Raw genomic sequence first — 13,814 nt, 5'->3', positions numbered from 1 at the left:
CTGGGTTACCAACACTCATATCAAATCTGGTTTATCTTGACTGGAATGGGAGTTCATTCATGGTTGCCAACCTCCAGATGGAAACCCAGAATTAGAATTGATCTCCAGGTGACAGGGATCAGTTCCCCTGGAGAAAATGGCTGCTTTGGAATGTGGACTCGATAACATTATATCCCATTGAAGTCTCTACCCAAAACCACTCTCCTCAAGCTCCCCCTTCCAGGTATTTCCAAACCCAGAGCTGGTAACCCTAAGTTTCTGGCCTCCACAGAAACAGTGGGTCTTTCCCAAATAGTAATGGAAATTACATGATACTTATATGCTCCATGACTATACTGAGAAATGCTGTGATAGAATTGACTATAGAGATTGATAAATTGTGCCCCAGGGTCACATGTCCTAGAACAAGATTTAGAGATATTTGTACAAGATGTTTCTCATTCTAGAAGATTTCCTGAGTAGATTCAGGGATATTACCAGAAGAATAGATATAAACAAAGGATAACAAAAGCATGAAAAACTTGTCAGTTATGGTAAAAGCTAAGAAAAATACATACAGCTCAGGAAAAAGGCAAGTTCTGTAGGTGGAGAAATTCAAGTAATATATTGAGTTCCTGGTCAAACTGTGAGAAATTATTTTGATATACATATGGAAGTTGTAGGAGGAATTAATTGATTAATCATTAACACAAAGATCTAGCATATCAAGAAATTAATCAAGAAGCCCAAAGAGGAGAAAAAGATACACCTTCCAAATATTGGATGGTAATCTTTTTGGTAGCCAAAAGAGCTCCAGGAATTCAAAGCATATTGTGTTTAGGAAAAGCCCAAAGGACAGGTATGTATTTCAAGATCAAAGCATTAGATATAAGGTTTAGTGTCAACAAAGTAAAATTAATCCTAATTCCCGCATTTTAGCAGAGTTGTATTACTTTAGCATGCCTCTTCAAAACAACAAGCAGAAGAGTGCCAATGTAATTATAATGGGACTTTAGGAAGAAAACAAAAAAATACAGAATCTAAGAATCTTAAATAAACTGAACAACATATTGGATTGGGTCTTCTGAGCTGAGGTAGTTAGTATCAAATTCCACTGAACGCAGATGACATCAAAACTGACATTAGGTTTATTTCTTAATAAAAATACTATGAAGAGCCTCCATCATGCAATCCTTTGGGAAGGAAAAAGAAGACACTGTCAGTGGAGGGGAGAGGGAGCATTCTTAGGTTCTAGAAAATCTTATTTAGTTTTATTTTATTTATTTATTATATATTTATATACTGAAAGCTTAGGGTGGTTCACATAAAACAGAACAATACAAATAAGTTAGATTAACAATAATGAAGTGAAACAACAAGCAAAAAATGCCTGGTAGCTTCCTGCAGCTGGTCTGCAACTGCACAGTCTCAAGTGTGCCTGCACAGAAGGTAGAATGGTTAACATGATAACCATCCTCTGATACACACAGAAAATAATCTCTTTAACAAATAGCTCATTGGAAAACAAGGGACAGTTGATAAAATGTGCTGCAGAGGTTCTTTGCAGTCGGTAAGCTGACAAAGCTGCAAATGAATGACCTTGACCAAACTGGATAAATCACTTACTTTCTGTCAGTAGTTTGTTTGAGTGCTCCACCTCTCAAATTACACAGGCAACATTCCTATAAAGAAAATGAAAAGACATAATTAATCTAAACTGATGTACCATGCACCTCAGAGTTTGGAATGAGGTGTTAAAAGATGACAACATTACCAGATAAGGTATCAACCAGTACCTATTTTCCAAAAGGCTAGCTGTGACTGAAAGCATTCTGCATGAACCTTAAGCATAACAAGTCCCTTGATATGATTTGTAATTACCATCCCTGGCCATATCTGCATGAGGAAAATGTTCCTGGACAGCCTTTGCATGTTGGTGGTATATAGAGCCCCCTCCGCATGATGCCGCCAACATCCCAAGGCCAGGTCATGATTTGGCCATTTTTAACTCGCAATTTCGAGAAACAAGAAAACTGGATTTACCACCCTAAATCGCATGTCCCATCAGTGAACAACCAGGGATAAGGCCATATGGAGGAAGAATCACAAGACCCCTATCTGGTGGAATGAGCTCCCGGGTGAGCTGCGGGCCCTGCAGGATTTGACATCATTTCGCAGGGCCTGCAAAACGGAGCTCTCCCACCAGGTTTATGGTTGAGGCTGGGGTCGGTGAAGTAGATCTATTGCCCCCCCTGGGGTGGTTGAAGTGTACATCGCTCCTTCTCCATTGTTCTGTCATCTAGGTAGTGGAGGGGGGTGGGAGTGGGATATTTTTCTGCTATGCTGGAAGTTTTTAAGTCTTTTAATGGGGGTTTTAAATGGGATTTTAAGACTGTTGTTACCTGCCATGAGCCTGACCAGGGAGTGGTGGGATATAAATTGAATTATAAATAAATAAAAATAGTCGTGGCAGCTTTGTCCCGCTCTCAAACCCTCCTGTCTCCATTTCCTACTCCGAGTAATTTTTTTAAAAATGGCACAGTCCATGTTGCAGCACAACTGCAAACCTACATTATCAAAGGTGAAATAAAATCTTTAAAGTGTCCATGGTCTTTTTGGGGTCAGGCAGGCAAAACACATTTCTCTTTTCTGGAAGTGGGGAATGAGCTGGGCAAGGGTGGGGTGGGTGATCAGGCTGCTTTCTCCCGATCATACAGGGGTCTGAGCAGCTTGTTTTAAAGCCAACCATTTACACAATGGTCTTTTTGAGCTTCAGTTACCTGTCCAGCATTCTCACAACTCTGACAGGCAAAAACAGCCCCATTTATGTTTTCTGGAGGTAGGAAATGAACTAGCTGTCTTCTCCCGGTTATACAAGGGTCTGAGCAGCTTGCTTTAAAGTAAACTATTAGCACAAAATGTCTTTTTGTGCTCCAGGGACCTTGTTCAGTGTTTCAGAAATCCACCAAGACAGAAATAAACTGAAAAAGATATGCCAAAAAGAGGGGGGGATGCTGTATCGTTCTGGTGTTTCTCCACAGCAATGCGGCAGTGTTGATTTTTTAAAATTAAAGATGCATCTGTGTTGTAGCATTACCACATAGCAACGTGGAAATGCCTTTTTTTAAAAAAATAATTTCAGGGCTGGAATGGGAGAAAGTTTCAGTCCATGACAGAACTGCTGTGCTGTGATTGGTGGCTTGCTGTGATTGACAAGCCAAGGAACAGAGGGAGAAGTCTGGCTCGTTTTCCCTTGCATCCTCATCAGGAGGCAAAAAGCCGCAATGGGACAGAGGGAAAACACAGGAGGGGTCTCTCCATGAGGAGGACTGCAAATGTGAGATTTACCATCCCATGTCTGCAAGCAGGAAGCCACTTGCGTTTTACCCCTCCATGTGGAAATTGTTCCTATACTTATCTGGCACTCCTATATCAGTCCTTTTCACACAAGGCTTTATACATTTTTAATACTTTCCTATAGCAATTAAAGAGCCTCTTGTGGCGCAGAGTGGTAAGGCAGCAGACATGCAGTCTGAAGCTCTGCCCATGAGGCTGGGAGTTCAATCCCAGCAGCTGGCTCACCGTTGACTCAGCCTTCCATCCTTCCGAGGTTGGTAAAATGAGTACCCAGCTTGCTGGGGGGGTAAACGGGGGACTGGGGAAGGCACTGGCAAACCACCCCGTATTGAGTCTGCCCTAAAACGCTAGAGGGCATCACCTCAAGGGTCAGACATGACCTGGTGCTTGCACAGGGGATACCTTTACCTTTTTATAGCAATTAAAGGGTATGTTCACTGTAGATGGTAAATTCTTTATAGTTCTACTAGGTAATAAATACTGTTGCAGGCTTAGTGAGATTCATTTCTCAGTAAACATGTTTAAAGGCTGCACCGCACAGTGAGCCATCAGCAAAGGACAGAAAACTGGATGTGAGTCCATTGGCTCCCAGCACTGACAAACAAAAGAGCAAAACAATCATTTTCAGAATGGATATGGACCTTTGTTTCAACCATATCTGAACTTAACTCAAACGCCCTTCTTTATCAACTTTGGTGAAAAGCAATCACTTATTGATGTGACTTATTTTCATTGACCTATTGAAAAGCTTGAAAGATTTCTCTGGTCCAAAATATTTGTGCTAGTATACCTGCTTGAAACACTAGCCCTCGGTAATCATTACATTACTGGCACTGTGACTGTACATACAGGGCACATGTACTATATGAGGTCACCAAACTTTAGGTGGCACCTAGAGATCTCCCAACATTACAACTCCAGATGAGAGAGATCAATATTCCTGGAGCAAACAGCTGTAATAGCAGTAAGGAATTTATAAACAGAGGACACCAATAGACCCAACTCTAGACAGATTCTCCAATTATTTCAAAACAGCAGGCAGTGGACATAAAAAGAATCATAGACCCCTGGTCAAGCCTGAGACCATATGAATATCTGGAAAAAGGCTTTTGGCCTTGCAAACCTCTCTCATTCCCTACGAGAGAGAATGACACAGAGATGCCACTATGCCATCAAGTACAAGTGGGTAACCTAATGTTATCTGATGGACGTCATGGTGCCTTCTTTCTGGGACATTTTTTGAGCTTTAGCTATTAAGAAAAATGCTCTGTGGTCGGCCTGTGCAAGTGCAATCCAAATGTGGGGCTGAACAATAAGATGGAAGGCAAGGCAAGAAAAAAGAAAAAACAGTAAAGCTAGTTTCTCAACTAGATGTCTTTGACATTCAATATTAAAGGCTCTTTATTCTCAGGAATGAATTATTTATTATTTATTTATTTATTTATTTATTTAGATTTATATACCGCCCTCCCCGAAGGCTCAGGGCGGTTTACATTAAAACTAATCAACGATACATGAAACAGTCTTCGTTAAAATTAGACATTTGAATCCTGCTATACCCACAGTAAGAGAAACCACTTCCTGCCATAAACACATATTCTTATAACCTGATTTCTACTCTTGAAATTCCACTGAAATTGCCTTCACTGCAATTACTATGATGCCCTAACTACCAACTGTAAAGAGTTTTTAACTCTATTTTCACTACTTTTCAGCCCTAACCCATGATATAGCTGTAAATCTCCTCTTTGATTTTCTCCATGGTTTAGCCCTCCAAGATAAATCTAGAGATGTTCTTTCTCTGCTTTACAGTTTCTATTGGGCTATTTCAGGGCTCTGTTATTTGTCCACTCTCTTTCCTCTCTTTACATAATGTCTTTGCATGAGCTCCTCAAGTGACAATTTTCAATAAAATCCAACACTTATGGTGCACATATTTCACCCTCTGCTCTGGTCCCTTCGCCCTCCCATCCAGTTCCATATCACCATCTGCCTCTCTGGTATTCCTGCCTGAATATTTCCTTGTTATCTCAAAATCAACACATCCAAGACTGAATTGCTTATTCTCATTCTTCTTCTCAAACCTTCTTCTCCAAGATTACTCTCCACTTATATTAACAAAGCCCACACAGTCAAGCAATCACAAAACCTCTCCTGCTCTATAATTAATTTCCTACTAATATATTGCACAAACGTATTTTCTGTGGCCTCATTCAGTGTTTCTTCATTCATATTACTTATGTATCCCTGCTGAACCATTTGCTCATCTAGTTCTATCAGTGCCCAAGGACACCTTCAGGTCTAATCCCTCTACATAAATTTAGATTCTAAACACCTCAGTACAGAAATCTGTTATTTGTACTACAATGTATAATCAACCATACTCATTCACATAACTGAAAACTAGAAATTATCTTCCAGGTTTTATTAATTGAGGCAGCTACAGCTAACTGAAATACTGTTATAACTAACCTGAAATTTTATATAGACTTTTGAAGAATACTTCAGTAACGGTTGGTATAATGTTCAGAAGGATCTGCCTTGGGGCAAATATATTGTGAACTGGCCTTCTCTATGTTCACAGTCTGATTTTTAATTTATGGTTGGTTACTACATTGGCAACCATGGCTGTCTTTTAAAAACGTAAATAAATAAATAATCAGCACTGGAGACATAAAATGACCTGTGAATACTTGCAAATTTAAAAAATTCATGTGGTTCAGTTGTGCTTGAGTGCCTTTCTTTTGCCACTGACAATTACGCTCCAAAGTTTTCTTTTACAATGCCATGGCTGACAGTCAAGTTATCAGAACAAAACAAGGCAGAAAATTATTCTAGTTTCTAGAGCCTTGGGTTAATTTTACAATCTAGATGATTATGCAGCCAAGGCTTTCACCTAGATTATCAGAAGCTGTATATATTAGATTCTGTACTGCATCTTCTGTCAACATGACCTTGATTTCTGAATCAAAATGATCCCAGGTCTTCTGCAGCCTCATTATACATATATGTAACCAACCTTCCTATTTGGTTTCTAAAGGTAGTGATTAGCCCCCTACACTTTTGTCTACAGGGCCCCACAAGGTTCCATCTTGTCTCCTATTTAACACAACATGATACTGCTGGGAGAAGTTATCCAGAAATTTGGTCTCAGTGGTCACCAATATGCAGATGATAGCTTCATCTTGCACGTCCAGCTGACCCCAGGGAGGCTATAGAAACCCTAAACCAATGCCTTAATGCATATTTAAAGCTGATGCAGGCTAATAAACTGAAGCTTAATTCTGACAAGGCAGGAGTGCTACTGGTTGGTGGAAGGTTTGACCTAGGATTTAATGTTTCATGCATTCTGGAGGAGGTTCCACTCCACTTGAAGAAACACACCCATAATCTGGAATTGTTCTTGGACTTTGGCCTACTGCTAGACAAGCAGGTGGCAGCTGTGGCCAAGAGTGCCTTTTATAAACTTTGACTGGTTAAGACAGCTGTACCCTTTCCAGAACAGAAAAGGTCTGGCCACTGTGGTGTATGCTCTGGTTACATCTAGATTAGATTAACACAATGCCCTCTTATGGGGGTTGTCCTCGAAAAGTGTTTGGAAATTTCCATTGGTACAGAATGCTGCAGCCAGGATATTGACTGCAGTGGGTCATGGGAACCATATCATTCCAGTCCTGGCCCATATACACTGGCTTCTAATTAGTTTCTGGACAAAATTTAAGGTGCTGGTCTTGACATTCAAAGTCCTTTATAGTTTGGGACCATATGGTTTGGAACTTGGAAGACAGCCTAACCTCATATGAACTGCCTAACCATTACAGTTATCTTCCATAGCCCTATTTCATGTTCCCTTGCCATCTGAAATAAGATAGGTGTCAATCCAAGAGAGGGCAATCTCAGTCATGACACCAAAGTTCTAGAACTTTCTCCCCAGAGAGATTAGTCTGTCCCCTTCTGCAACTTTATTCCACCAAAAGCCTTTTTGTAATCCTAGTCCTACTGCATCATTTTCCTATTGGATTTCGTATGCTGTCAGATCAATTTTTAAGAAAATATTTGTAACCTACTTTGAGCCTCAGTAAAAAAAGACAGGCCATAAATTAAGAAAGTAAAATCAGGACAAACTGATTTGGGTGAGTTTTAGTCTCAAGTATGTGCTTAATATGTGTACAAGAATAAAAATGTTAGATTAGGTTAGATTAGATGCTCAGCTAATTGTATATTAGGTAACCCACCTCTGTCACCTTCTTGTCAAAGAGCAAGGACCTTAATAATTGCTATCTCTTGTCAAGAAAGCTTCTAAAGAACAGTACCCTAGCTAAGTGCTAAAGAACAGACTCTATTTTCACTATAAGTATCTCTTATCACATCAGGTCAGAAGGTTATTTCTTCATCAAGCACATGCTGTCATGATTGTATCAGAAAATAATCTTCAATATAAATGGCTTGATTAAAAAACATGAAGTTTATGAAGTGAAAACACAAAGTCTATTAAAATGAACAAAAACAAATGTGATTCTCATAGTAAAGATTTTTTTTTCCAGTAATGATTTTTCTGGTAGCTGAATGAAAAGAAAAATTCAGAATACATTGTGAAGACCAAACATTTCCTGTAGGTACAATACTCCATAACTGTTAATAACCAATTTTGCTGGAAGAAAGAATAAAAGATTGCCTACAGACCAAGAATTTTGCATATGTGGCTAATCTTATGGCTGAGTTATAAGTTCCTGAAAATGGGTTTGCAATGGAAGTACTCTATAGAAGAGAGATGGGCATCATCATAAGGTTGTCACACTTGATTTCAATCTGCTAAAAATAATGAAGTTCCAATGGAATTTTCAAAAGACATCAATTAAAGAACTGTCCATATAAAAATTGCCTTGTCGCATTGCTTCAAATGTACAAAGCTTTTTAAAGTCAATTTGCTGTATATGCAATAAATGGTCTGATCTTCAGCATTTTGAAGGGGAAATTGATTTGTTTCAAGAACTGTCTTAACTCATGCACACTGACTCCTTTAATAGAAAGTGCAATGATATAAAGCCAGGCTTTAAAAAAACAACCTCAAAATCAATGCATTTAGATAAAATAACTAAGAAGAACTATTGCAGGGGAAGTACATGCATTGCTATTGAAATATTATAATCTGATGATGTGTAGAACACTAAGTCATTACCATTCTCATGACTGACAATTCTCCAGGAGTTTAGTTGCATGTCAGTGATTTGCATTCCTCTACTCATAGTTTATATTTTACTTTAGTTATTTATTAGTTTTCAAGACTGCTGCTCCCCACAACCAGGCTCTGGGCTATTTACAACATACATGTTAAATAAATCCATTATAAAATCACACTTAAAATCATATTAAGACTTTAAAAGCTCTATTTTTATCTGCTGTTTGACTGATCTATTTCTTCCCATGATGTTATAAGTAGGAATTGACTGGAGATAAATGGGGGAAGGCCCCTATGTTTTGTTAGCTGTGTACTTTCTGGCTTCAGCCAAATGCTTGGTGGAAGACTGCTGCTTTGCAGGCCCTGTGGAAATTTGGTATCTTCATCAGGGCCCGGGTCTCAGTTAGCAGCTCATTCCTACAGGTTGGGGCCATGGCCAAGAACGCTCTGGCCGAGACCAGACATGCTTCCTTCAGGTCAGGGACCACCAACATATTAGCATTTGATGATCTTAATCTTCTGGGAACAGACAGTCCCTTAGATACACAGGGTCCATGTATAACCTTGAAGGTTAAGACCAATACCTTAAACCTGATCTGGAATTCCACTGGCAACCCATGCAGCTATTGGAGGGTAGGTTATATATGGGCCTTCCACAGCATCCTAATAGGGACCTAGATGGCTGCATTCCGCCAAAAAACAACCAAGAAGTCAAAAACCAATCAGAAATTTAGATACAGGGAAATGTGCACAAGGCACCTCCTAAAACTCTTCAAAGAGATTAGCATTACCACTAAGGCAAGCAATGTGGGTGCCCAGTTGTACAGGCAGGCATTTTTATAAAATGATTCCTGTGTCGTGATGCCATTTTAACCACGATTCCTCAAGATGCACTGTGGCACTTAAATGTTGCATAGAGCAATTACATCAATCTTGATTGCCATCTGCATGTGGCAGGATTTTTCTTAGAGATAAGTGTGTTCTGTTCTGATGTGACAACCAAGTTGTAGTCAGTATCATTAATCAACAGACACTGTGCTCTGAACAGGCCACATGTTTTGTATGCAAATTTATTTTGACTTGCCTAGTGGCTGATATATCTTTCTCAACACAATACATTGCAGGCACCAGTAATTATTTATTTACTAGTAGGTGAAGCCTGTTGTAGTTGAAAATACAATGGGCACTAGCATGGTGGGAGGGTGGAATGCAATGCTTTCAAGTTGTGGGTTTGAGGGAGGGAGGGTACGGAGAAAGGGATGGAAGGTAGCCAGGCTGGCAGGGCCCCCCCCCAGGTTGTCCCAACCCCACAGAACGATTGGCGTGTTCAGGAGCGTGCGCTGACTGTAGGCTTAGGAGCTTTGGTGGGAGTAGGGCACTGAAATCTCAGGCAGGGGCTACCAGCTAGCTTCCACATCCAGGTGGCAGGGGGACTATGTAAATGCTAGTGCCCACATGTGCCCCAGGATCCCCCAGCAGAGAAGCTGCTGGAGTTCATCCGGTGGCAGGTGGTTAACTCAATGCTTGTATCTGTCCTTATGCTGTGCCAATGTTCCTTTGTCGGTATTTCATAAAATAAGCTGTGGCCATGTTTTTACCAAAGAATGGTTGTGTGTCTTTGTTCCTTCCAATAACTCACCGTCTATCCCTCCTCAACCTAAGACTTAAGCATTGCACAAGAACAAACATTAATGACCGTGTGAGATCAAAATTAGTCAGTTTTTCACATTGTAACAGTTCTCAGGGTGTTATAGTATTGCACACACTGAAGTACTATTCATCAAGACCCACACATAATTTATTAACAAGCCACATTTTTCTTTATTTAATTCATTCTAGTCAGAATTGCAAAGGGAGTCAGGGAGATAAAACAAATGGCTGAGACCATGGAATGTAGTGATTCTTTACCTTAAAACATGCGACGAATGTCCATCTTTTAACATAAGCACCTTCTAGTACAGGTAGTATGTGATTCTCTTCTTCCTCTTTTAAGAATTTTGTTCAAGAAAGACATTAGAGTTTGAGCAAAATTCCAGCAGGAGAATTGTTCCACACACTGTACAGTATGCAATGTTCCCTAGAATGTCAGTCATTATTCTTCTTGACTTTACTAGCACTTTCTGCTTGAAATATTTAAGATTAATGAGGCATTTGTTCTCAATCAAGAAGTTATGTGTGAATATATTTTCACTTTCAAAAGCAAGACAGATGAATTATTAAATATTATTTGGTCTTTTTATTTCTTGGGATGATGTTTGGGTTCTCTCTCTCTCTCCCCCTCTCTCTTTAAAGCAACAACATAATAAGGATGGATTCAATGTCACTCTTCTGTCTCAACAATTATTATAGTAAACAGTGCACAGTAAAATGAAAATGTGCATAATCTTATGAGTGGGTGTGACACATGCTGAAATTAGATGTTGTGAGCTTTGCTAAAGGGAATGCCTGGGGTGATGGCTGTAGGAAGACAAAGTAATCAATCATATGTATCTACAGTATACTCCTTATCTGCAGTTGTCACTTCTAAAATAAACAGGAACATGAGGAAAGAGGAGGCATGGGGTTGGAATGCAATGGATCTGTAATAGTGTTTCATCCCTCATACCATGAGTGCTGCTTCATACATGATTGCTCAAAATCACAAAACTATTTCTGCAAGAACTATGTATGCATATTTGGCTGCTGTAATCTCAAGATTTCTGGTCTGCATCTATGTTATGAAAATTCAAAGCTACTTAGCATTCACTGTGCTACTTATGTTCTTTGGCCAAATAAGATTCCTATCAGATAATTCCTACCAAAAGGAACTAATTGCTCCAGTTCTGATATGCATCTCTTTTCCTGGTATAGTTTCCTGAAAGGAGAACTTCAACTGCAATAAAATCCACATTTACAAAGATACAAAAAGATATGATGAAAATCATATCTTTCAGTTTTTCTATAAAAAGCAAATTGCACACTCATGCAACCCAAACTCAGATCACAGCCACACAGGAATGGGATTGATAGCTCAGGGCCTGGTCTGGGCATTTTTGGGATCATTTGCCTAGTGTGCAGTACCCAAAATGAGTGACCACTAGACTGGAAAACCTTTTATGATTTTATTCAACAGCAGGAGAACAAAATGACACAGGGGGGAAGGGTTATCCCAGAAAAGCCTGTGTATAGAACAAAGGATTACTTTATAATATTCCATTGAAGGCACGGAAAGATGATGCTTTTGGGGTCAAACCAATAACCTGGGGTCTCCACCCCTTGCACATCCCACAGGACCACCCCATTGCTATTATGCTAAGTCACCGGAAAAGGTTACAAAAAGCAATTTCCCATTCTTTCTCAATCCTCTGATAACATAAACAATGGCATAATATAAACAATTGTCTCTGGCCTTGAGAATAGAACCATATCAGCCTTGGTAACATTTCAAAATACAGTCAAGAACAAGAATAAGTTTCTGGGCCTTCTTTTACGAAACAGTCTGGTACACTAAGCTTCTCTTTAATGAACAATAACTAAGAAAATATTAATTTACCCCCTTATCCATCAGGATAGGGGATTTAACCCCTTGATCACTGTACAGTTGTACTAAATGAAAGTGAGCTTCATGTTAGCATTTCAACAAAAAGAAAAGTTATGTCATAACCTGTCATTTCCCCTTTAAAACTCAAACAATAGCATGGGCAATCCATTTTCAATTAGTGAAACTCAGTGCGAGTTGATGGATTAAATTGGTTCTCCATCCTCCATCTGGCCTTGATTGGAATTGGGGCTTCAAGCACATCCAGTTTCCTTTTTACAGACTAACATAAATCACTGGTCTTCACTGTGTTTGTTTTTGACAAGTCTTATAACCCTAAGGATTGAGCCTAAATCTCATGATGTATTTTAAATTAAATAAAATCCTAAAATATCTAATCATAAAGCGAATCCTAAAATATCTAATCTGAGCATACTGACTGACCAAAGAAGCCTTGATCAGTGTATGTTAACATGCGTAAGTGAACTTTCACATTTTCATTTTAACACATAACATTTGTTTTTTCCATTGCTGCCCTGTATAAAGAGATGTGTGAATGGAGATTTTAAGCAGCATTTACATCTATTTATGAATAATCTGCAAATTGTTGTTTCTGTTTCAAGCCATATCACTTTTTCGGACTCCACAATGCTTTTTAAAAAAAATGGCTCCAACTTTTGTGATACTCTGATATATTAAACATCTTATCTATTTTAAAAAAGAAATTGAGGAGTAAAGGGACATGCCGAAAATGGGCATGAAAAGGCACTTCAGAAATTTCAAGCCTTATTCTGCTACACTTTGGTAATACACCAGATACTACAAAAAGGGAGTTTTTTTCAGAAAAAAAGCTGCTCAAGCCAGAATTGGGAGGGAACACAAATAATGGTGTCTGAAACACTATTAGCAACCAGCAGCCAAAATGGTTGTGTCTCAAATGGTTAAAAAAAAAATCTGTTAGCTACCAGCAGCCAAAACGGTTTACATAGGCAGCATGAAAATCCCCATTGTAATGGAATTCTTAATAGGTTCAGCCCTGGCTTGCACAAAGAAAACTGACCTATATGTTTTTCAACACTGACAAAAGAATACTTTTATGATCCTAGGACTGAGATTAGATAGAAAATCTATTTTTCTATTTATTTCAAGGTACTTTGGCATTCTTTCTTATTTGCCTTGAATAGATGTCCTGATTCAAACTATTACAGTTTGCACATATTTGCCCAGTTTTTGTAACAGTCTCTGACATTGCAGAGCTACTGCGATATTACAGAAGTTGTACACTGCAGCTTTCAGGAAGCATATGATGTTGGAGAGCCACAAGCTTTGTTTCCAGATACTGGACTAATTTTAACAAGCTAGTAGATTGTGGCAGAGATAATCCTTTGCTTTGAGGGTCCACCATTAATATTAGTGAACCTAGTTTGGGCTTTGTCTATACCCCTCACCCCAATTTAGAAAGATAAGAGGTTTAGAAAGGAAAGGTCCAGGGTCCTAGACAGCCTTTTTTCATTTTGAACATTACCAGGCTTCCCTCACAAGGAAACACAAGATAGTTCTCATTACTAATGCTTAGTGGAGTCACACCTGTCCCTTTGCTGAAAGAAAACAGACAAAGTTGTTGTTAGAGCAGCAGTGCTGTCTAACTGTTCACTGAACTGAACTGATAATTACATTCTGACTTAAAAGACACCCTGTCAGTTCCTAAGATTGACTTTTGCTGTTCGCCCTCCCCTCTACACCCACCCGCAACTCTGCAGGAGCTGTAACAAAGGCAGTTTC

The 13,814-nt window shown here is 39.2% G+C and overlaps 1 protein-coding gene across 7 annotated transcripts in view; it reads right to left on the bottom strand.

Moving 5' to 3' along the window:
- The window catches only part of KDM4C (lysine demethylase 4C), a 259,002-nt gene that overhangs the window by 70,872 nt on the left and 174,316 nt on the right, over nt 1-13,814 (bottom strand). For all 7 annotated transcript variants that reach the window (XM_077344954.1, XM_077344951.1, XM_077344953.1 and 4 more), the window contains exon 16: nt 1,606-1,661. In XM_077344954.1, coding sequence (XP_077201069.1) covers nt 1,606-1,661 — 56 coding nt within the window. The remainder of the gene's footprint in view (nt 1-1,605; nt 1,662-13,814) is intronic.

The sequence above is a fragment of the Paroedura picta genome, chromosome 7 (genome assembly GCF_049243985.1).
Source record: "Paroedura picta isolate Pp20150507F chromosome 7, Ppicta_v3.0, whole genome shotgun sequence".
Taxonomy (NCBI): domain Eukaryota; kingdom Metazoa; phylum Chordata; class Lepidosauria; order Squamata; family Gekkonidae; genus Paroedura; species Paroedura picta.
This window is presented reverse-complemented; position numbering and strand designations above follow the sequence as displayed.